The 25,074-nt window shown below is 43.2% G+C and overlaps 1 protein-coding gene across 1 annotated transcript in view; it reads right to left on the reverse strand.

Annotated features, from left to right (window-relative positions):
• Window positions 1-2,667: 2,667 nt before the first annotated feature.
• Window positions 2,668-25,074, reverse strand: part of RFTN1 (raftlin, lipid raft linker 1) — a 92,471-nt gene continuing 70,064 nt past the window's right edge. The window contains exons 7-10 of the mRNA XM_068674306.1: window positions 19,952-20,067; window positions 9,614-9,717; window positions 8,118-8,199; window positions 2,668-5,076 (exon numbers count right to left, since the gene is read on the reverse strand). Coding sequence (XP_068530407.1) covers window positions 4,684-5,076; window positions 8,118-8,199; window positions 9,614-9,717; window positions 19,952-20,067 — 695 coding nt within the window. The 3' untranslated portion in view covers window positions 2,668-4,683. The remainder of the gene's footprint in view (window positions 5,077-8,117; window positions 8,200-9,613; window positions 9,718-19,951; window positions 20,068-25,074) is intronic.

The raw sequence follows: 25,074 nt of genomic DNA on the forward strand, positions 1-25,074 counted from the left end.
CCTCTACAGCAAAAGGTGACACACACAGACACACCCCACCGTACCACTCACCTCCGTTACTGTGAACAAGAAGTCCTTTTCTTACCTTGAAGTTATCCTGCCAAAAGGCCCTGAACATCTTAACTCCATAATGCATACATTGGTAATAAACGTCAGCACCCCCTGCCTCCATAGATCTTTCCTGTTGACACACAAGAATATTTTGGAAGTCTCTTCTTTAATGGTCTTGTAGTGAAACATCAGTTTCACCTTAATAGCCATTTATTGGATCCTACTCCATCGTAATTGATGCAGGAAGAAAAAAAAATGGGAAATTAATTAACCTATATAAACGTACGCTGTACAAATAATTAAATAAATGTGATGCTACTCTAGGCTGAAGGAAACAGAAAGCAACCCCTGCTGTTCCGCAGCTACTGAGTTGGAGAAACATTCTCTTCACACTGTCAAATCGCAATATATCATTTGAGAAAATGTTTATTCTGCTCGTATTTGTGCTATCAGCTAAGGAAAGACTTCTTAGGAAGAAAAAGTAGACTAATGATTACTTCTTTCCTGATAAAAAGTGGTAGAATGAGCTATGTGTTCATCTCTACACTTAGATGTAAACTTCGTGAGCTGGTTTGTGAGTTACCTGGTGTTGCAGCTTTATTGGGCTGAATCGTTTTCGTCCTCCTGTGACATTTACTTTAGCAGTGTGCTGTGTGCTTGTCTGCTACAACGAATATGAAGCATTCCGATTGGATTTGCATTAATTAACTGGAAAATAGTGACTATTCAGTTATTACATCATTTTAGTTAGTAGGGTGCTTTTAGAGGGAATAAAAGAAAGCACTTACATTGAAAGCCTTTTCTTCCAGCCCTTCAGTGTATAGGTAAGGTACTGATTAGAGTCAGCTGCCACATTGAGCACCACAGGCACCTTTCTGCTGATGAAGGCTTTTGCGAGGATAGCCTTTTAAATCCTGAAGCACGTTTCCACTGACAGCCTTGGATACAACTCTTAATTCATAGGTGCTTTGGCATTGTTAGCCAGCACCCTTCATGCCTTTGAGAAGCGTTTATTGGCAAGAAATTAGTATCTGCTCTTCTTACGCTTTTCAGTTACGGGATGATGAAAATCCTGCATGAAAATCGGGAAGGGCTTTAGTTCTGCCCTATAATTGGCTCCCTGAGGCAAACGCACCGAGTCACAGAAACTACAGTGAAAAAGCAGGGCATCCAAATGCTCACCTCAGAAACTGAGGGTGATCTAGGAGGCAAATTAAGAAAAAAATAAAACCAACAATGTACATTGTGTATTGTTTTCTGCTTCATTTCTAGCTTCATTTCCATGTGTATGTGAAAGCACCTGTGCGCTATTATTTCAAAGAAATTGTTTGCACGTACACAGACCAATTGAAATAACTACACAAGATGAGGCGCCAGATACAACTTCTGTGCAGTTGGCCTCTCTTAAACTTCACCTAAAACTATTTTGACGCCTGAACATTTTGGACTTTCAGCCCACCTTCAGCCCCTCTCTCCTCACCCCCTGGTGCTGGTTTCAATATCCAACTGTATCAATTTCAATATCCGTGATTTCAAAATCAAGGGATAGTTTCAGCAATCCCTTTTCCATCCATCGTTGAATTTCGCCAGTCCCCTGTTCCATCTTCATTCAGCCTTTACATTTCCTTAGTTGTCTGTTCCCTTTGAACTCACCCTCTCTGCCACTTGTCTTGCTCTGAGCACCACCAGCCCGCACAGCTCCTCCTGCCAGCGTAACCCGTGTGATCCTCCTTCGAGAGGCAGCTCCTGCGACTGCTCTGCACCTGTGGGTTCTGTGGGCTCAAGGAAGCGTTAAAACCCGTGTTAAAACATCAGAGGGCCACCTGCCTGTGCTGCAGCGCCTCACGGTCACTCACCAGCCCACACGGCTGGGAGCTCGGAGGAGCTGGGGCTTCGCTGGGAGAGGTCAGTACGAGTCCTGCACCTTCCCTGTCAACTTGAGATTGAGGCCGTGGCTCCGCAGCCAAACTTCCCTGTCAGCCTCTGCCACGTCCAGCCCCTCCACCGCTGGCCAGGTTTGCAGATAGGGGAGTTAAGCTCTGGCCTGGCCATTTCCCTTCTCCGTTCAGGCCTTAAATAAGGTGCCGACTGCTTGCTTTCATTTCCTTGGCCCCTGTGGTGGTCTTGCTTCTTCAAGCCTGAAGTGGCAAAGAAGGCCGTGATACACAACACGGGTTAACAGAGCACTGCTCTACCCCAGGCCGCCTCTGCAGCCCGCCTCACGTCGGTGTCGTGGCCGCACGGAGAGCCAAGCTCCCACATCTACTCGAGACAGGGGCATGGTGAAAGCACGCACACAGCTCCAGATGGCCAAACTACCTCAGACTCCTTCAGAGTGACAAGTTTTTTTAACTGAAAACCAGCGATTTTCTTGTCAAACCTGCCCAACCCTAACCCACTACGTCAGGTACAGAACAGGGATTGGTGTCAGCCAAGGAAACCTCCCCACAGTGCCTACGTGCCCTGTCAGGCTGGGGGCAGACAACCAAGAAAGCAAGAAGTCGTAGCACTGGGTGACTACAGCTAACCCAGAAGTTAGGAACTTCACCACCACGCCGAGACCCCGAGTTCCTCCTTCTGGGGACAAACAACTGGCAGTTGAGCAATTACCACAAATAGAAAACCTCCTCATGAACTTTATTTCTCTTTAGTTTTGTAAGCAGTTGGGATCCAAAAAGGCTCGAATTGCAATCCAATAAATGCTTTCGCTATTCAGAAGTATTTGCAAAGTTCATTCTGTAGCAACACTTTTTACGAGTAAAATATTCATTAAATACAGGATTTTTTTAAACAAGGTTAATAATATAAAGCTAGTCCTTAAAACAGAAACCGTCAGGAGAAGTATCCTATGATAGTAAAATTTGCAGACAGCTACTTTAAACTGTCCAGAGCAAGAGACCTTGGCTTTAATGGGAACAACTGAAATAACAAAGTTTTGACGTTACTGGAACTTCAGCCTAATATCAAGAAACGGAATGAAATAATTGAAAAATATCGCCAGAAACTGAATTTACTTACGGTCCTGTGGTTCAGCCACAGAATTCAAAATAAATACTCTTCAGTCAATCGATGAAAAAAAAATATTACAGTACTTTGTAGGTATGAAATGGAATGGCTTCAACTTGAGTGCCAACCTTCCAAATTAAATGAATATTCAAATGGCATGATTTTTCCCTTCTCTGCAGTGTTCTGCCAACTGTGCAATTTTAAGGCATGGAAGAGGCTTTTGAACCACGCTAGGTGTGCATCTGATGCAGAACACGGTTCTTCTGTTGTACAGCATTTTGGTTAGAAGAGTAAGGAAAACTATCAGGCAGAAATCAGTCAAGGGAAAAAGCAACAAATCACTTCCAAAGCTTTTGCTTCAAAAAAAAATATGAACAGGGAAATTCAGAATATATTTCTCACCTTTTTTAGCAGATCGCGTGACCGCTTCTAAATAGGGATCAAGATGGTAAAGAAGAGAGAAACAACTATTTTCTACATTTTTAAGAACGCTGAAGTGCTTGGAGAATATTGGTACAGAAATTATGTTACACATGTACATTCACTTGTAAATATTTTAACATAGCTCCAAACATAAAAATGTTGGTAATGTTACAGAATTCTGTTAGGTCCCAAAATTTGGTTACTTGTATTAAAACAAAACAAAACAAAGCTCTATTAAGGTTTTTGTATTCTGTAAGGTCATTTAGTGGCACGTGTAGGCCACTGACCCCTGCTATTTGTGTATCATTTTGGTTCTTTCCCACAACATATTTCATAGCAATGAGGAAGTTGGGGAAAATCACATGGAAGGGGCAGATGGTGACATCTAATTCCTATTTTAGTGGAGAGCCACTGCAAGTGCTCTTAACCAGCTTTGCCATTTCATCTGCTTTTCTGTCTTCCAAAACCCCCACAACTATTGCTGAACTTGATTGGCAAAGAGAACGTAAGCAACAGGAATGCGAAATGTCATTTTATACTGGAGTCATCTGCCTCACACAAGTGTATCGTGAGGCTTGTTTACCCAGTGTGCCTAAAATAGGTGTATGATTTGCTTATTGCTTGAAGATCTGCAAGAGTTAATAAAATTCAGAAGAGAGTATCATCGTAAATATGCTGTTTGAGATAAATACAGATATGGCCTTCGTATCTAAGCCTTCTGATTTCAGCCTGTTTAAGCCCAAATTCCGTTTTCATGACACTACAAGCTTAATGACAAAATAACATATGGCACAGTAACTTCTCCAGCAAAGATACGTGGACAAGAAAATATTACAGAGTAAAATCTGAGCAAGTGGGACGTTCGCCTTGCACTAGATACAAACCTATTTTGCTACGGTCAGTCACAGAAAAACCCGAGTATGTTTCTGTCCCTACTTTTCAATTTCAAGTGTACCTTCAGAAGACGGAGTAGGGCCTTTCCCACTCCGTAATGTGGATGGAATTTTGGCATTAATTTCTGTGGGTTAAAAAGCCTCCTGTAGTTAAAACATTAAGATAGCAGTATGCTAAGGAGCAAAAATAAGTACAATGCCAAAGAAATGCTGAATTGAGCAATGGAGTTAGTGATGGCGATTAGCGAAATCTGTTCTTTTGCCTTGGCAAAGTATCAGCAACTCACAGGGTTCCTAAAAAGTCAGTCTTTTACTCACAGCAACAGTCCGCATCCAGTCCTGCCCCCTCACTCCCGGGAGCGCAGTCCTGCCCTGACACTCCCAGCCCCTCGCAGACCCCGGCGCTGTCTTCATGGGTGTCGCAGCCGGCAGGACACGTTTCCTCCGACGATGCCCCATCGTGATGGGTACCTCTGTCGTTGCTGCCACCTACCTCATCCCCCAAGTCTATCACATCACACGGCTGCTGCTCTGGGTCAGGCCTTGCTGCTGCTGAGATTTGTGCTTCCAAGTTTCTTGTGTTCTCCGTGACTTCAAATTCCTGCTTCTCCGACATCTGCTTCTCCCCGCTGCTCAGCTTGGCCTTCACGGATTTCTTCGTTTGTTTGTTGTGCATGTCCTCTTTGGAGAACCTCCAGTGAAACTACAAGTAAGAGGTGCAAATGTTAAGGGCCACTTGAAACAATCTCAAGCTGTCATTTGCTTTCCTGAGTAGAAATGTTTTTGTTATTTAGTTTTAATTCAAAGTTACTCTGCCTAAGAAGACCTAAGATGAAAAAATTGTGTGACTAAACCAGACGGCCTTAAGATCATTTGTGCCTACATGTATGCATCTATTGCACAGAGAAGAGACTGTTCCGCGTTCTGCTTCTGCTGTTTTACGTACCCAGTAGGTTCCTTTCTAAAAGATATTTCATCACTGGGGCCCAGGGCATCCTGGCAGTGTGCACTGTGTGGAAAGCAGGACTGGAAAGCTGCACCAGTGCTGACAGAGGAAGCAATTGTGTGGTGTTATTCCATCTTTTTCCACCAGGCTAACAGGGGAACTAGTACTGTACCCCAAACTATCCCCAAACAGTAAAATACTCTGCTTTTTGGAGAGACAATACAATACCGGGTCTTGCAGCATTTGCCACAAGACTTGCCACAGCTGCCATTTCAGAACTGTTTTAACTACCGTTGAAAGCAAACAGCAGCAGTACCTTGAAACCTTGAAATACTGACTCGACTGGTCTAACATACACAGGGTCTGACAAATATTTCATTAATATATATGCTTCATTCATCAAAAATAAAAAAGACTTCTCAAGGAAAGGCAGACCAGGTTCCAAGCCACAGCTGAGCCATCCTACAGCACACTACGCCCATGTGAGCACACAGCCATTTCACCAGGGGTGTCCATGCTGAAGCAGATTCAGGGATGGGTTAGGAGGAGGTGCTCAGTACTTTCCACATCACAAATAAAAAAGCCATTTTTCCCCTGCGACCATGGCTGTGTCAAAGTTGGTCAAGAGAACAATTTACATTCATAAATGTTTGATTCAGCTATTTATTCCTTAAGCACAAAGCAATTCAAAGCCCATTAAGTTTATTAGATTGCAAAGATGGAGCAGCGCTCCTTCCTGCTGCTTGTCAGAAGGTAGTATTAAATAAAATAATAAGAAAAGGACAGAAACTGGCTTTCACAAGATTCTTGGTTTAACTTAGAGGAAGCTTTCTTTCCTTTTTCTATAAATTGTAATGGTATTTAAGTGAAAGATAACTTCTTAGTTCTGGAGCTCAATTGTTTAAAATTCACAGACACCTGAATGTTTTCCTCTTTGATTTGCAGAAGTGCTGGACACCCACAGCTCCTTTGTAACTCAAAGCTCTCTCTGACAGAAGACAAGATCAGAGCCCTGAACATGATAAAGATCAAACTGTAGGAGATTCTGCATATGTATGTGTAGTTATTCAGGTATATACACTGTATTTCACCAAAAAAAAAAAAAAAGTATACAGCTTGTTTCTGCTGAAATGAGTACCACTTTTTAATTAAGTAAATGAACACGATTACCTCATCATTAGTTGAATATTGCGCTAGGAAGAGTACTTGTGTCTTACCAGAGAGAAAAAGAAGTTCTACCAATCCTTGCACATTTTCTTTTCTGTTCACGTGGCTAAACTGAACGGCAGCGGGTTGGTAAGCACAGATAGGATGGATCCGTTTCCAACACTGCAACATCCTTTTAATCTTATCGGTGCATTTCCCTCCACGAAGTGGTTATCTACAGACATTTTAGACATGCCCTACCTAAGCTGAAAAAAACCCTGAGAGCTTGTGATGTTACATGTGCAGAATATTCAGCAACTTAATCAAATGCTAAGCTTGGTGTCTTTGAAGTGACTCATAACAGCCATTTACAGACGTTGGCCAAGTCTCAGAAATATCTATGTAATTATAACCAACGTGCCCTATTTTCCTTGACCTTTAGGCTGAAAACGCATGCTAGCAATTTTTGCCCTCAAGTATGTCTGTATATTTAATACTGCCAACAAGCGAATCCTTTGTTTTGTCAACCAAACATTGTTCAATAAGTTTTTACATCCCCGAATGAAAAAATGTAAGCAAATTATTGAGTCATCTGGATGGTATGCGTTTGTTAGTACAATACAAGAAAGTCCTATCATACTGTTTTCTCTGTTTGAAGGCTTACAATTGATTACAGCTTCCCGCCCCTTCAATTCAAACCACACAAAGTGGCAATAAAAGAATGACCGAGTATGGGCACCCCAACCCTTGTCCCAACATCCCTTTAATCACTTGAAAACGAAGAGAAGAAACAAGAAAGATGGGCTTCGTAGCAAGTTCACAGTGTTATTTGGCTCCAGCTTCACTACCAAGAGAGGGTAAATCCTAAGTCACCGCCATACTCCCAGCAGTTCCCTCCTACTTCGGTCAGTTCAAATAGTTTCCTATTCTCCACTGTATCTAAAAGGTGACTTTCACAGAACCAGGCTCCAATTCATGGCTTTATAGATGAAATCTATCTGGAGTTACCTAAACCATTGGGTAAAATGCTCTCAGTGCTCAGCTCTGCTTAGCTTCCAAAAAGGGAAACGTGAATACGTATGTGTATCCACATATGTGCATTGTTAGCTGTCAGCTGCCTTCTCTGATCATGTAGGTGGATTCTGGGGACTTCTTTTGCTTACATTCTAGAAGAATTTGTCAACCTTCTGGTTTGTTTTTCTACCTGCTAGCACGAGGTAGAAACATGAGCCATGATCAGGCCTGCACTGTGCTAGGCTCTATCAAAAGGTGTAGCAAGAAAGAGAACAAGTTAAATAGAAAAGCCAGGCAATGGGGGAGAGACAGTTGTACCAGTTCCACCTTGCAAGACAGTGAATATGGGCAGAGAATTGTTAAGTCACGTATGCAGGTTTATGACAGAGCTGTAAAGAGAAATCTACGTCTCTTCTGCTGCTGTGAGTTCAACAGAGAATGAAATACAAGAGCTTTCACATCATCTGAGCATCTTCTTTCATTTGAACAGTTCAAGTCCTAGTGTGTTGCTACTGTTTACCAGGCCTCTTTATCACAGAAATGTTGAATAGGCCATTTTTACTTCTATGGGAAATCAATTACAATATTAAAATTCTGCCAACAAAACACAAAGAAACCAGGAACATAAGGTTATTTACCTTAGATTCTTTCTTCTTTGCTTTCTGGGGCAAAGAAGGTCTCTGAAGAAATACAATTTGCTTTGTAGATAAATTCCCTTCCCTGAAAAGAAACAAATGCACACTCCTGAGAATGAATTAAATCCACATGCAGCACCGTTCAAAGTGAAAATCCATCTCAGTCATTTATTTCTGCAGGTCAAAGTAGAACAAAATGAAGGATGACCTAAACATCGCCCGTCCCCAGTGCTTTTGAGCAGCCTGGTATTTTGGGGGAAAAAAGATTGACTGGTTAGCCTGATAGTCTGTGACATAACTTTGCTGAATGTTTTAGCATTAGAGTGTAACCAGAATAAATCGTTGTGAAGAAAAAGCAAGAAACCTGAGTGCCAAGGTGCATGTACTTAGCAGAGTCTCAGTGACAGGGGAGGGCTCCCTCCCTGGTGGGGCACACATCCTGGATGGGGCTTTGCACCCCCTACAGGTGTGCAGCAAGGCAGGAGGCACAAGCAAATGCCACCTGCAGCTGGATTTTGGTGCCTCCTGAGCTGTCGACCTGACCTGTGTTACTCAAGTTATAAATGGGACACAAAAAGCGAGAAGAAAAAAATACATATATTTTTATATACATATATATATATATATATATATATATATACATGCCTTTAAGGGAGGCTTAAAAATCGTAATTATGATTTTTCATTCATTCCTATATTTAAACACACATGAAAGACTTAAATCCTATTTTTCCACCAGCACAGATGGCCTCTACTTTTTAGGCTTTTATGTGTTGAAGCAGTCTTCATCTATATCTCATAAAGAACAGGGCGTATTTTTAATTTTTTAAGATAAAAAATAATGAGCGATCGTATTGGTTTATATATAAATATATTCCTGAGTAGTTCAGATCCAGAATGTTTCATCTTTGTGATTAACAAGCAGGATGACTGTTTTTCACCACCATTATGAAGAGTATTCTTAAGTGACTTGCATTTACGTCTGAAAGCTCCAAATATTAGTAACAGCAAAGTAGCCCCCCACAGTGATTATATATGCAAACAAAGCTCCTAGAGTAATGACGTGCTCATCTCACATGGTTCTGCTCAGCTAGACTGTGTACACCAACAGCATTAGACAGATACTGGTTAAGAACAAAATAAATTTCCTCCAAATTGGCAACATCTCACTACAAACCGAACCCCAGGTTTTGGTTTTGCTCTAAGCGGGGCTTTTAGGAGATCCAGTGCAGGGATATTTTTTCTTTTTACACAGAAGCAAAGCCAATAAACAGAAAATAAATGCAGAAACCACAGGGCCATGCTGCATTATTTTGCCCACCAGACATGTGCTTCCTGCCCTCTGTGGCTTGTGATGCTCAGGAAACCCAGCCAGCAGCTGCAGGAGGGTTTGCGAGGGTAGCTATTGTGTGCAGGCAAGGAAATCTCTGCAGAGAGAACTGCTTGTGGTGCACAGACAGTGCCTTCACGGCCAGAAAGCAGCGCTCGCCCCCTCCCTACCTGTTTGTCTTCACAATTGGGGTAGGAAGCACACACGTCAGCTGCCAGCCGTACATGGCAAGGGAATTCAGCAGTGGAACGTAGTCTGTCTGCACCTCGGCTCCCTAGGAGAGAAAAATCAACAGTTAACATCATGGCTTTGGAGCACGACAGTCACTGTGGCAAAAACAATAATAATAATAATTTTAAAAATGCACATAGGTTTTCTGGGAGGGGCAGAGGGTTTTTGTGTTGAAGTGAATCATTCTGTATGTTCAGCTACGCAGGAAGGAAAACGTGAGACTCGGGACCAACCACCAGGTCATCCTAAGTGTTAAATGGATTTCCTTAAAACGGTAAACATCTGTGAACTTATTTATTTTTTAATAGCGCCTAAATCATCCATAAAGCTTTCTGTGTTTCCGGATCTGAACAAGACAACCTCGTTGTATTTTATCAATTACCTCCTCCCAGGCAAAAAGATATTCAAGAAGATAAAGACAATACTGCTTTGCCCAGATTCTGTGCTTGTCTAGGCTAAAGAAAATCCTGCAGATCTGTCCTGGGATCTGTTAGGTGACGCCGTAATGGTGCACCAAGAGCACGGCCAGAATGGCCAACAACAACAACAGAAACAAAACCTAAGTGCAGGTCTATTCCTTTTATCACCCAGGAGCACGCATTGCCTCCTTGTTATTTCCAATCAGGAAATCCGTGGGCGAGACCCAAAACACTGCCTTTCTGTGTGGAAGTCTGGCTTTAGTCACAGAGCCACACCACAGAGCCTTGCTCATGCTCCTCCTAACAAACGGCAAAGCCTGCAATTCACACATGGAGAACACTGGTGATTTCAACAAAGATTGCTCCAGCGAGGTGTCTAATTGCCAAGACGTCCACTAATTCAGCGAATAGATGCTGCAGCACATTTACTAGGTTTTAATAAACGCAAAGCAGAGAAGTGGCTACCACTGGCCTCTGCAAATCCAGCTATATTCCGTCAGGATGACAATTGGATTTGCCAGAAAGCCCAAGCCCTTGCACTGGTTTCATGTGCACGCAAGGAGTTTTAATTGCCAATTCTCAACACTGGCCAAAGCACAATGTCCTCAGTGTTAATCAGAGCTCTTCCAAAAAATCCATTTATTCTGCAGAAACAGTCATTTGATCAGAATTAATCCAAATCCTGCTGTGGGATTTCAAAGTATTCAGGTGATTTCCAACCTCAGCTATTCCTTTTTTCTAATGCATGCCCTACAGGTCACCTGATGTCTTCATAACTGAGGAACTGCCTGACTATGCCTATTCAAAACCTGATCTTGATTGCAAATAGCTGAAGAAGCTCTACCACTCCTGCTTAAAAAGGAGAGCGTGCTCAACTAATGTCACCTCTGATTTCTGTGCAGAGGCTTTCAGGGACTTTTACAGGTACTTTACCACATCAGCAGGTACAGACCAGCACTGCTAACTCCAGGTGAGGAGAGAGATGTCCTGAGAAAGGGAGCAATACCACGTGGCCTCTGGCTCCTTCTCTCTGCAGTGATCAGGACGGATCACACAGCTGTGACTGTGGTGGGTCCAGAGCCTGCCCAGACTCCCATTCTCCTATTTGCCCTCCCTCTCTCCACAACTGGTTTTTAAAATAGAGATTGCAAGGGTAGTGCAAAAAATGATGACATATCTGGATGCCTTTAATTAGCTAACGCCTCGAAAACAGATTAATCACACTCTGAGATTTATCAGGTTGGTCAACAATGCCTTCCAGAAACGCAGATGAAAACGGGAGCGTTAAGAACAAGGTCAGAGCACCCACCACCACCAGCCCCCCACGAGGCACCTGGAAGGCCACGTAATAGGATCTGACCTAGTCCTGTCAAACAGTGTTTGTAAATGAAAAACCAGCAGGAGCTCACTCATTTAGGGAGTGCAAGAACAGCAGGTCAGGAAAGACTGGCAGGGCAGACCTCGCTTGTGCCCCGAGCAAGTTCCTGTGATGCAAAGAGGACTCGTATTTTGATTTCGTTGCCTCAGGTCGGTGCTTACCAAGGAGACCCTTCTCCTTCCACCAGGATGCCCAACAAACATGTCAAAAACCAGACAAGGATTACGGCAACGAGGGAGGACGCGGGCACCACGCAGAGCTCGTTGGGCTGCTGCAGAAGCCGGCTTGTCTCGGGGATGTGCTGCCGTTCCTGCCACAGCCCGCGGCCCCTGCGGGCTCCGAGACAGGGACCTGTCTGCGCGGGGACCTGTCTGACCTGCCGGGATTAAGCACCTGATTAAGCAGCTGATGGGGTTGCACTGCACAGCCCCAGTGCTGCAGAAGGGAAAGAAGGTAAATCACATCCCGAAGTGCGAAGTTAGTGGAAATTAAGTCGATTGAGCTAAAAGGAAATACAAAGAAAATACGGAAAAGGGAAAAAAAAAAAATCTGTTGAAAGAGTGCCGTGCAACTGGCACAAGAAGGTGGTGTATTGCTTTGTGCACGGGCTGCTGGCTGACAGCACGATGTGCACGTGGACTGTTGGGAGGAAGGACGTGTATCCATTATGCAGAGGCACACACCGCCTCCCAGCTCCACAGGCCCTTCACCAAGCCCTCACCCACGCTGCTTTGGAGGACTCCGGCCCTGCAGCTCTTCCCAGATCCCCGGGGGAACGAACTCCTCCTAATAATCGCCTTCGTTTGAAGGTGACAGACGAGAGGAGGAGTCTCTCCTGAATAAACAGGTGTAATTCATGCGGGCTCCTAGCTCCTTCCTTGCCAAAGCAGGTAATTGCAGCCTGAAAGCCACAAGAAATGAATTCCCCGGCCCCCTCCTGAATCAGCAGCCGTGACCCCATCCCACAGCCAGAATTCACCTACCAGCAGGAGTCACGGTTACACACACCTCCGGACAGCTAGACAGAGGAATACAGTATTAAAATTGTTTTATCTACTATTACTTCAGGTGGAGGAAATTTAATTTCAAGCACCGGGTTTCATAAGAGGAAATTTCCGTGCTCTTTCTGCCTAACAGATTCGGGTTAGAAAACCACCAGGAGCAGAAAGTAGGTGCCAGAGCTCTCTCTGCTGAAAAAGAAGTGTTCAAATAACGTGCCTCAAACCGGGAGACGTTTCATTCAGTGAGAGGGTGGAAAATTTTAATTAACTTGCTTCCCACTCTCCTGTAGATGAGAAGTAATCTCTGATCACACCTTGAGTGTCAAGAAGCCAGAGCATATTGAGCTAGGCTTTTCCCTTGACTTCCATCACATGAAAAGAATTCATTTTATTTATAGTTGTATTGTCTGTTTGCAGGATTGTTTTTTTCCTTTCACAGAAGCTTTTGCTCATTAGAAAAGAATAAAAAATATGATTAAAAAATGATAAAGATAATATCTAGGGCAAGCCACACAAACAACGGCATTAACCATTTTTCTTTTCTTTTCTCCCCCCTACTGCGGCAATTTTAACCACAGCAAGATAATAAACACGACAACTACTAAGCTCTTCTGAGACTGAAAAAAGTTCATTAGAAACCATTCTTTTCTGGGCTAAGTGAATGTGATTTAGTTACCAGGCAGCTATGGATTGTCACTATTTAATATTTTTTTGCCAACGTGGATTAAAGAGTGGAAGATTGAAAATCCCATTAAGTAAATCCTAATAAAAACCTTTATGAGGAAATCCCGACAGACGGCACGCTAAGGTCTATGGACAGATGGCAAAGAGGATGGGAAGTGAGAAACGTGGCTGCTTTGCGAGCACAACCAACTCTTTGTGGGGGCAAACACAGTGCGTGCCATCCCAGCTCCTTACAAAACACGACAGAGATCCCGCTGAGGGGGCAGCGGGCGCTCCTGGCTGCTGGGCTGCAAGGCTCCAGAGCTGGGCCTTTTGCTGTTTCACTGCAGGAAGGATGAAGAATTGGTGAAGGTAAGGAAGGGGACAAGGAGACCAAGTCCAAGCTCCAAATTGGCAAATGATTTCTCCATTCCTCTTTCAAACTCGTTCCATAAAAGAACTTCTCTTAATAATGCAACATTATTGATCCATTAAAACCATTTATTGCAAACAAATGAAAAGTTTCACAAGTGTTTCAGCAATAAAAGTTGGACTAGGCTCTTCTAATATTGTGCTCCTCCTAAATTACAGCGTATAATGTATCACAGAACCTTGTTAGCAGACCTGCAGTGCTGTAGGAAAACAACGCCCCCACTCCAAGACCAAGCCAAAATAAACCAAAGACACAATGAAAAACCACACAACAGCAAACCAAACAAAACAAAAACCAGGAATAAATAAATCTACGGGCAGCCTTTTGCTCATTATCCTGGGTATATGTAGTTTAGGCTTCTTATTAATGATTACTTGTTATATGTGAATTCATGCACAGTGAATTATTTTTGAGAGTATGATGAGGCTTCAACACTGCACTGGGCAGCATCCTGTTGAGACAGCTTTTCTGAGATTCAAATGTGCCCAATCCCAATCTCAGCACACGCACGCACTGCTGAGCAGCATTTACATCTGTCTCCATGTCTGGAGTAAAATAAGAATAAAAGAAAATAAAAAACTTCCTGTGCCAGCAAAGTCCATGTCTCTCAGTGACTTCTCTGGAGGCACACCCTACTTTCTAGCACATGTATAAACCGGTAAAAATAAATGTTTGAGTACTCCTGGTATTGCCTGCACCTGTAACGCAGAAGCACGTCTGTGTAGCAGTGCTGCTTTGCATTTATCAAAGCAGAGGACAGGTAGCAAAAGCTCCTCGAGCTGAACACAGTGTGCTCTCCTCAAAGGAAGTGTGGAAACATCTTATGAAATGTGTTAAACTTAATATCGCACAGGAGCATCCACATGACAGGACAATTCCACATAATTGGCCACGGAGCACAAGAAATAAACATGACCTAGCAGTCCATTAATACGTTTTCTTAAATAGCTCTGGTTTATCTTGTTTCCCAATTCCTGCAACATTTGTGTGCTATGTCTTTACATGAGTGCTAGGTTTTCCATTTATCCTTCAACTGGCTTCGGACTAAAAAACAAACCAAAATAAGAAAACAAACAAACAAACAAACAATCTGAGAACCTGTGTAACCCAGCTTGCCTTACCACACAGAGCTTAATCTCCTCCACACAGCTTCCCCGGTGTAATTCCCTCGGTTATACCTTATTCTCAGACAGACTTTGGCTTCTGCAAAAAGGCCTCGTACACCACTTCACCCTTACGAAACTAATAATCTGTTTCCAAGCAAGAAATGCAGCCAAAGAACAAACTCTCCACAGCCCCAGGTCCAGTCAACGGGGGAGGAGACCTTGAAAAATGCCCTTTTCGAACTTGCAGGGTTGTGTGCATCCCAGCGGCTGCTTCCTGAGCTCCTCAAAATGCCGAGGCCCATCTTCTACCTGCCCAGCAGCAGCACAGGGTCAAGGAGGTGCATGAGCCAGTGCCCTACTGCCTGGGTGAAGATGACCTGCTGTGAAAAAGGAAAAGACTTGTGCCTTTTGTGAGACTTTATGAAGAATAAAATTCGAGGTCTGAAATGCTTCTTCACAGCTCCTTTCTTAAGTGGACGGATCAGATCTGGTATGCTCACTTTTTCCTGAAAGATTTATGGCTGAGTGGGAACTAATGCTTACCTGCAATCGTGTCGCAAACCTAGGCAAAACGTTACAAATAGAAGCGATTTTTTTATTCAGACTGTTTTAAATCCTGTGCTTTTCTGCCCATTTATCTCAAGTGCCTGTTACTCAGGTGGAAGAAGTGTTCGCGTTGTCAGATTCCAGTACCTCGAGCACCACAAGGAAGTATTGGAAAGTTCCAAATTTATGTTGCTAAATTTATCAAAAAACAAACAAACAAAAAAAAAAACCAAAAGATTCACTTCTGCATTTTAATCCTATATACAGCATATGTCTACTGAGTCCAATAAGCAAATATGTAGACATTTATGCTGCTTTTGGATCTTACCTAAAAGAAAGAAACCATTATAAAAACCTGTTAAAGATAACAGGTTCCTGAAGGTTTTGTTCAGCTTTACTTAAACAACAGCAAGGGACAAAATACTGAAATACTATGCCCAGACAACACAGACACCCTTTGGATGGCAAAAAGGGTCACTCACAGAACTGCATTTCATGCCCATCGCCATCAGCTCCTTTGCTGCCCTCGTCTATGGCTAAACCAGAACTGGCTTAATTGACGTATGACCTAAATCAAATCTGCAGTCAAATCAAATCTTCATTTCCAGAGAATTTTTCTAAAGGCTTACATTAAGGCAACTTGCAACCTAGGCTCAGCAGAGATCAGTCTTAAATCTTCTGATATGTCACACGGTAAAAGATTTACCATGTCTACAGAAGGCACTGACCCCAATCAGTTTTGAAAGGGAAGTGGCAACACCGTGATATATTTGAGATTGTATTCATGCTGGTGTACCAGAGATATGGTACAGCAGAAAATAAAAAAGTGATGAATCGCAAGCTGAAGATTTTCAGTGAGAAAATATCTGTAAATTAAGGAGAGTATTTTCAGAATGAACAGGCCTTCAGAAGAAGAACAACGAAGAAATCAAAAATAAATATTATAGCACAACTTTAAAGACAGTACTAGCTATTTTGTCATGGCTAATGGGGGAGAGAAGGTGACAGATTAGAGTTGGGGAGAGGGAAATCATGCAGGCTTTGATTAATCAGAGCTGTCTCCACACATTTGCCCACACAAGCAGAATTAAAACCATCATGCAAGTTTTAGGGCTAGATCTCAGAGACTGCAGTGGAAATAACATGCCCTGACATTTCTACAGTTAAAATGACAGGGATGCGAGCAGCATTTTGTCATTAGAAGTCCTCTGGTCAGTCACAGAGGATGTCACAGCTCTACTTAGCTTGAGAAGAAAGAGTTAAATTACTCAGAGCTATTACATCCTGTCTGCTGCTTGGCGGGACCACATACTGTGACAGCTGCAAGCTTTACATCCTCTGCAAACTGACATTTTACACACAGACCCAGTGCATCACACTGTTCAGCTTGTTTTTTCTATTAGCCTTAGCAATTAAAAAGGCAGCACTTTCCCTGCTAAGAGGTGTGCCAGCCCCTCTCTTTTGCCTTTATGATTAAACAGCAAAACTTTACCTTTTCAGTGAGAAAGGTTCTCTCCAGATATATATATATATATATATATATATATATATATATATTATTACTGAGGGCATCGTGCTTGCTGTATGTCTTCCTGTCTTAAACAGCTTTCTTTTGTTGTGGCTGGGATTCTATTCATTTGTTTCTTCTTAATTGGGCTACAGCACAATGAATTCGCACAGTTCAGACCACATCTGAACAAGTTCACAGCTCATCCAGACAATCATATCTGATGCAAATTTAAAACTAGGATCCATTACACACATTCATGTCATGCTGTCCATCACTGCCTCTGCTGCTGCCTTGGTATATACAAAAATAACAAACGGAAAGGTTAATCTAAATCACAGCTAAACTTATATCAAAAAATAAGAAATTCCACAATAACAAGGCATTTCACTGCTCCAATACTCTCTCTGATAATATTTTGAACCACCCATAATAGAAATAAAGCATTTACTGGCTACCAAACTCTGTCTCCTTCCTCCCATGTTACAGTCCCTCCCTCTGCCCCTTCATTAGTCCATGCTTACAGCAAATAAGGGTGAATTCCAACAGGATTTAGCAGAGAGGCAGCTGGTCTTCTGGTCAGGACACTGGGCAAGTGCCTACAGATTCTTCTGGCTTCCACTACTTCTTTCATGCATTTGGTAACTTTACTTATCTGTGCCTGCTATCTCAGAAAGCACAAAACATGAAATACCCAGGAAATTACTTAAATCTCAGGGGAAGAAAACAGAGGTGGTCAGCTCTGCTCTGTCTCTGTCTGGGGAGAACCTTTCCAAGAGTTCCTCCACACCTCAGCCTCCTTCAGCAGGCTTTTTTCCCTCCACTTTCAGATCGGCATGTAATGCACCCATCATGTCCCCAGAAGAGGGGCACCGTATCTCAGAAGAGCAGAATTGCCAGGAAACTGCCAGCATCCAGATTTCAAATTACAGCAGAGAACAATCTGATCACACCAGCAAGTTGTGCACATGCTGCCAGCCAGCTTCTGAAACTGCACACAGACCTCCCAAATCTTGCGTCTGGAACACGAGATCCTCCACATCAGCCCTCCCACAGACACGGTATGCAGCACTACAGCATCTCTGGACACACCAGATGGGTTTCGTTGGCTGGTTCCCTAATCTGTTGACCAGCTGTGCCTCCAGCCCGGGACAGCTAACCAGGAGAAACGCACTGCTACTACGATTAGGGCAAATGATGCTCTATCTTCCAGGGCTCTGATACTTTAAGGGGCCCTGCCAGAAGATACTCCTCAACTGTACCCTAGTTTCAGTCCCTGCCATCACAAGGTTCCCTTTATCAGATGCTGTCCTTCTCACGTAGCATGAGGCAAACTTTCTTATGTTCACCAAGAGCAAACTACAAGGTGTGTAGGGAGCATCGTGTGTAACTCCATTGCAATATCCTTCTGAGCCTCACAGAGGTGGTTGTCTGAGAAAAGCCAAACTGATTCAGACCAAGAACCCATTTAACTCCGAAAGCTGCCTCCAGTGTGGCTCTACAGGACACCTACGGGAGAGTAATATCAGGGCAAGCACGTAGGATACCTGCCCCAAATATTCCCTCAGCACAGCACATGGTTTAGTTTCTACTGAAACCAGTTGGTGAGGTGAGGCACAGTAAGTGGAGAGGACCTGGGGGGGGTTCCCTTCCAAAACGCACACCTAATCTGGACTAAAATGCTTGTACAGATGCATAGATAGCGATAGAGAAGACAGAAACTGTGGAAGAGATGACTTTCTCTATCCAAACCCATCTAAATTTTTGAAGCCATAGCATTCTCCAGAAATGTGATCCACAGATCTACCTTCTGCTGCATAAAGAATGACCTAAATTAATTTCTTTTTGCTTGTTTTCACCTGGCCCTTCACTAGTGCCATATGAGGGCTCTCATTTTTTTAGATACACATTAGCACAAGAAAAACTGCTGTTAACACATTACACTGTTCTTCAAAAAGTTTCTAGCCATTATTATACAGCCATTCCTTGCTACACTACAAAGTCATCATCTAATAACCAAACTCTTAACCCTAGCCTCTTGGAATTTCACACATTTCGTCTAGCATCTGTCCCAATTTTCGTTACTTTTAGTAATCCATACTTTTGGCATGTATTTGCCTTGCTTAAGTCTCTCTTAGGATTTCACACCATTTAGGATATATTCTAAGCTGGAAGATCAAGCATCGCCTTTATAGATACCTAAAATATATTTCTGGCAGACCAGAGTAATTTAACAATAAATCAAAAAAAAAAAATCTGAAAGCTAGCCAACAATTTCTTCTTTACCCCTGTGATCTTTTTGCTTCTTTTTGTGAAGTATTTTAAGCCCAGTTTTTTAAATACCTACCTGCATACCAAACTTGCTGTGGAAGATCTGTATTGATTGATCTGAACGGTGGTTTTACTGATCTGAGTGTGCATTTAGATCAATAAAAAGTCCACCTATGATATGTACAGTTTGTTTTCAGGGATCTACCCAGAACATACATTTTTTTCAGCATATGAAGGAGGTCAGACAGAAGCAAATGTGATAATTTCTGCACTCCTACTGCATGTAAGTCTATGTAAAGGGCCACAGCCTTTTTAACTGCAATACTACACTGACCCTCATGGTCATATTCCCCTTGCAACCAATGGAGATAGTCTACAATTCATCTAACAAACACCTGTATTTTTGGGACAGACAGCCCTGAGTTTCATTGCTCACCACCACCCACGTTGCCCCCTCTTCCCACTCACCCAATAAAGTATGGAAAGGATCAAAACAGTATCAAATGTCAAAAAAGTTTAGGACAAGAGGGAATGGCCTTAAGTTGTGCCAGGGGAGGTTTAGGTTGGAAATGAGGAGACATTTCTGCTCAGAAAGAGCAGTCAGGCACTGGGACGGGTTGCCCAGGGAGTGGTAGAGTCACCGTCCCTGGGGGTGTTCAAGGAGAGGCTGGATGTGGTGGCAGGGACATGGCTCAGTGGATGACAGTGGTGGTAGAGGGATGGTTGGATTAGGTGATCTTGGAGGGCTTTTCCAACCGTAATGATTCTATGAAAATCAAAAGAGCACTGTTCAAAACCAGAGTGTGGTTAGCTGACATTATTAATGCTGATCCCTGTACCTCCGTCACCTGTATGCTACTGCTGAAGGACAGGTAAATACGTAAGTCCGCCTCTATGCAGTGATTTGATTTATCAAAAAAAAAAAGAAAATCAAAGAAAAACTGCACACGTACCTTCAGTACAGTCCACTGTTCTACAACAATAGCATCATAGCCCTGCATGGTTTTACCGTCTTCCACAGCAACATCTTCAAAGAGAAACACTCCATCCGTTGTTCCATGAAAGGAATCTGTGAAAACGCAGGGTTACAAGTAAGCTCTACAGAAGACAACCCACGTGTAACGAGGCATTTGAATTCATTAACAGCATGTTGCTCCAGGCATGTTAATAAGAGAAGTGCGTAGACCTTCATCTGAAAGCCCAGCTATATTAAATGAATGAAACGGAGATCTCTAGCAGTTTTTAAGAGCAGCCACCACCGTCCACTCTGTTACTCCAGAGTCTGTCATCAAAAGACACAGCTCTTGCATTCTGAGCAGGCACAATGAGTTCAGCCCTCAGTTCTGCACTACCTAAATGAAGTTATACATCCATCTGCAGGCTGAAGACCATGCATTATGTTGCATCAACTTCTCAAAGGCTTTTGTAGGTACTCTGATAATATTAACATCATGCATGCAACCTCCCAAGTCCAAACCCTATCCATGGATCAGGCACCGCGGTTACCATGATCTACACGGACAAAGGATGATCTGGCATATCTGAATGCTGTGAAAGAAAAGATACATTCATAACTATTTCATCAATTTGTAAAGGCATTTGGACCATCTGGCTTAGTGGCTCTCTACTCTCATTTGTATTCCCAGCATGTTCAGCCCTTTTTCAGACTCCACATACTATCCAAGTTACTTCAGCACCGCTTTCTCCTTGAACCTAGCTGTATACTTGGTTATCAGCAGCCACTCCCATAGGCAAGCCCTCATTTTTTATCAGCTTCGTGACACAATAGACTCCAACTAATTGGAAAAACTGGCTTACCTTTCCTTGCTAAAGTAAGATAAATGATGAAATAATAGGCTTTTCTAACAAACAGTACATAAACAGTATTGTGCTCTTTATCAACAGAGAGAACTCCTGTCACATTGTCACAAGCATGTTCCTCAGCCTGCCTTCCTGGTTTAAATAACACATTTACCCTGTACAACTGATTATAAAGACCTTGCTCATCCCCGGCCTGAGTGTTGTATTTTACACAATAGTTTCTTTGCATTTTTAGGAAAACAGTGTTCCTTGCAGCACACATGCCAAACTGATAGACCCTCAAACTGACTTGTAGGTAAGACAACACATATCAAACTCATCATCAATTTTCACAAAGGAGGAGTGAAGAGGATTAAAAGGCTTCTTACCCTTGTCAACACGACTCCTAGCCAACACTTCATATAACCTATACTCAGTTTATTATTCAGAAATGCAAAGCCCATAAAAAAATAGACTCCTGTGCTTGAAGGCTCCTGTCTAGAAATATATGTGGCAAGACTGTTGTTGCAGGTGTAAAGCATCTGCACGGCCCCTTGCTTCGACATGCATGGTCCACTGCTCTTTTTTTTGCTGAAGTTTCAATCCAGTCATTCAGTTACAAATGAGCAGATGCAAATACTCATAGATAACACAAAACCAGATTAATCATTTATTTCTGTTGAGGAGGAGGAAAGTTGTAAACCTTTTAATAATTCCCACTCTCTTTGGGACTATGTGGATTAGGTAGATTTCTTATCTCAGTGAGGTGAACATTCATTTTTGCTGTGAAATAGCAGGTAATGTCTCTAAAATAGCTGGGTTACAGGCTGGAAAACATGGGGAGAACGAGCTTGTCATATCCAAACAGGCACAAGCCTCGATTACCATATTTTATACAGAAATGGCATTTTGTTAGGTCCTACATTTCAAAGTGGGAACCAACCCAGCTTCTGTGCCATACATTGCATCCCAACACCCCAGCCCACGCCCAGATCTATTTTAGGATGCACAGCATACAAATAACCCTTTGCTTTTCTAAAGTGGGGTTCGCAGGACAGCACCTAGGGCTGAAAGCAGAATCCCATGCAACCACTGCACACAGACATCGGAGTCTTGTAAGGGAAGCTTGATACGCTAGCAGTGCTCTCGCCTCTCCACAGCGAGTCCTGTTCATGAAATTCAATGTCACACTGTTGGCACAACTGCAGCCTGAGCTCTGCCCACACATTTGCTTAGCCAATTAGTAAGCGATCACAACACAATCAGCATGCGTGTGTTTACGCTCTCATAAATCATCCACCGTGCTCCGCTCCGCTGCGCGTCCCACTTGCACAGCTCGCAGCTCCCACACACGTGAGCGTTACGGCACATAGGCAACGCTTTAGAAACTAACAGCCGAGCTCGTGAGACCCTACAGGGAGCAGACAAAGTTGACTCCACTTCCTTGTTGGGTGTACAGGGATTGTGGTCGCAGGCTACACCCTGTCCACCCTAAAATCCATTGATCTGCAAAGAGAGGCACTGAGTCTCCCTGCAATACCTTTATCCCACAGATCCTACAAAGTCTGCAGCAACTTAGGCTACAAACTATGTTCTATAGGTGAGATTTGCATCACTTGGCATTACATATTTATGGCATGGATGTCTACAGTTGAATTAGCCACCCAAGTCTCTCTTTTACAACTGATGCAGAGAAATAAGCATTACTTCATTCAGTACCCAGCTTCATAGGTTCACAGAGTAACTGAGCTGGATGGGGACCTCAGGATGTCTCCAGTTCAATCTCCTGTTCAAAGCAGGAGCAAACCCAGTTGCTCAGGGCTTTACCCAGTTGTATCTTGAAAACCTTCAAGGATGGAGACCATATAACTTCCCAGGCAGCCTCTTCCAAAGTCTGACTGTTCTTATGATGAAAAAGTTTTTCCTTACATCCAGCTAGGACGTGGCTTGTTTCAATTTACACACATTCTTTCTCATCCTCCAACCATGCACCTCAGCCAATGGTGCATCTATTTGGGTTATCTGTCTTCTTAATATTCTCCTCGTGCACTAGCAGGCACTGTTAGGACCCCCAAATTTGACCCTTTTCCAGAGTGAACAAAGCCATCTCCTTCAGTCTTCCCTCACAGGACACGTGCTCCAGCCACTCATGCTCAGCTTGCCACCTACTAACACCGCCCAGGGCCCTTTCACCAGAGCTGCTGCCTCGCCAGGCAGTCTCCAGCCTGCGTGTGTGCAAGGAGCTCTCCCTGCCCAGAGGCAGGAGATTTGTCCTCATTGAATTTCCAGCAGCTCCTGCTGGGCTGTTCTTCCAGCCTGCCCAGGTCCCTCCGAAGAGCAGCCCAACCCTGACGTACATCAACCGCACCCTGAGCACGGGATCGTCCGTAAACCTGGCAGAAGCACCCACCCTCGCCTCCTCTGCAGCTCTGCTAGCGCTGTTGGACACAGCAGATCCCCGGACAGATCTCTGTGGTACTCAAAGCACGACCTGTAATTATTACCCCGAGCCCCGCCGTGCAACCAGCTGTTTGTAACTGTCCAGTTGGCTTCCCATACAGGCTGCTGCTAAATCCCTGCTGACTCTTCACAATGACTTTCCTCTCCTTCATGTCTCCAGAAATGTGTTTCAAGGCAACTCAGCGATTTTTCCAGTGAAAAGAAGTGAGGCTGGATTGTCTTTTTGGTCTTTTTTGAAGACGGGCGCAACCTCTGCCTTTCCCAGGTGTTGGGGACCTGCCCTGATCTGCAGGACCTTTCAGAGATGAATAAGAGTGACCTCAAAACACCACCAGCTCTCCCAGCACCTTGGATGCAGACCATCTGGTCTCAGAACTCAAGCAACCCGTCTCGATCTTCATCCACTGCTGCTTTCCTGCACCTCCCTGAACCCTGCCCCTAAGCTCTGTGGCCTAGCAAAGGAGGCGCTAGGTATCTCAGCCTTTCCTAGGTCTTCTGTCATTACATCATGTACCTCAGAGTACCCACCCATCTCTTCTATGTCTGATGTGGGACAAGGTGAATCACAACACAGACTGTCTTGGCCTAGGCCTATTTTACACCAATTAGAGTGACAATTTTGGGTGATAACTCATGCAGACACCTGCATGGCACATTCCAACATTTATTTGGCTGAATCTTACCTAACCAGCCTACAAAGATCAGCCATCCGAAGCTTTAGATGGTGAGTCGGTCTTTCCAGTTTCCACTGTTTCTCACAAATAAGTATTCATTGATTCTGGTGTGGTTATATACTCTTTTGGTAAAGCCTTGCTTAACAATATTATTTCCTGGAACTTAGCCTGCATTAACAAGGTCTTTAATAATACCAAATATTAATTCACTTGCAATAGGGCAATAAGTAATGCCAATAAAACAAGCTACTGACATTGCTGTTTATGCCATCATTTCCCAGTCTCTACTCTTGAACCGACATAACTTCACACTTCCTTAAAGAAAAGGCTCAGAACACAGAGGTTACAATCATTGTCCCTCCTCTGAAAATGTTCTATTGCCACTGCATTTTCATTAAGGTATCCCACTGTGCACAAAAAGCTATTTTCACTGGTTGTATAAATATTTGATGTAGCTCTGTTGACAAAAAGCTATTTTGATGTTCTGGCTTCTGATTTACAAGAGGTATACGGTAAAAAAATTCTTTCTTTGCTATGACAGCTTTTCTAGCATGCAACAATTTTCACTGTGTTGTCTTTGAACTACAAATCTCCCTCATCTAGGAAACTAACCTTTAGGCTGCTGGTGCTCTCAGAGATGAAAACCAGCTATCTGGTTCTATGCTTCTATGTGCAATGTGATCTGAATGTTGGCCTTTGCTTCAAATTTATATTCCTCCCCTCCCTTGAACCTTTTCACCTTCACTATGAGCAGAAAAAATAATTCCATATGGATGATAAAAATTCCAGCCACTTCAGTGGATAAGGTGAAAATAATTGGCCAAATGCATCACTGGTTCATCTCTGTCAGCAGCAGCGCAAATATAACAGAGACAATCAACTTGCTCCTCTAAAAACCTGACTACTTTCCTCCTCCAACCGACTCATATTTTGTTTAAGCCCTGTCAATGTTTTATGGCCGGTTGGCTGGCTTTTTCTAAGCTTGAAAGCCAGGAAATTTACAGACAACGGTAAAACAAATACAAGAATGCCCAGTATTTAAAGAACTGTAGTTCAAAACAACTAAAAATGATCAAGCTAGTAATTACTCTGTTAATGCATGAAAACATAGCTTTGATTCTTCCTCTCTTCTCATCCTCACC

The sequence above is a fragment of the Anas acuta genome, chromosome 2, assembly GCF_963932015.1.
Source record: "Anas acuta chromosome 2, bAnaAcu1.1, whole genome shotgun sequence".
Lineage (NCBI taxonomy): Eukaryota > Metazoa > Chordata > Aves > Anseriformes > Anatidae > Anas > Anas acuta.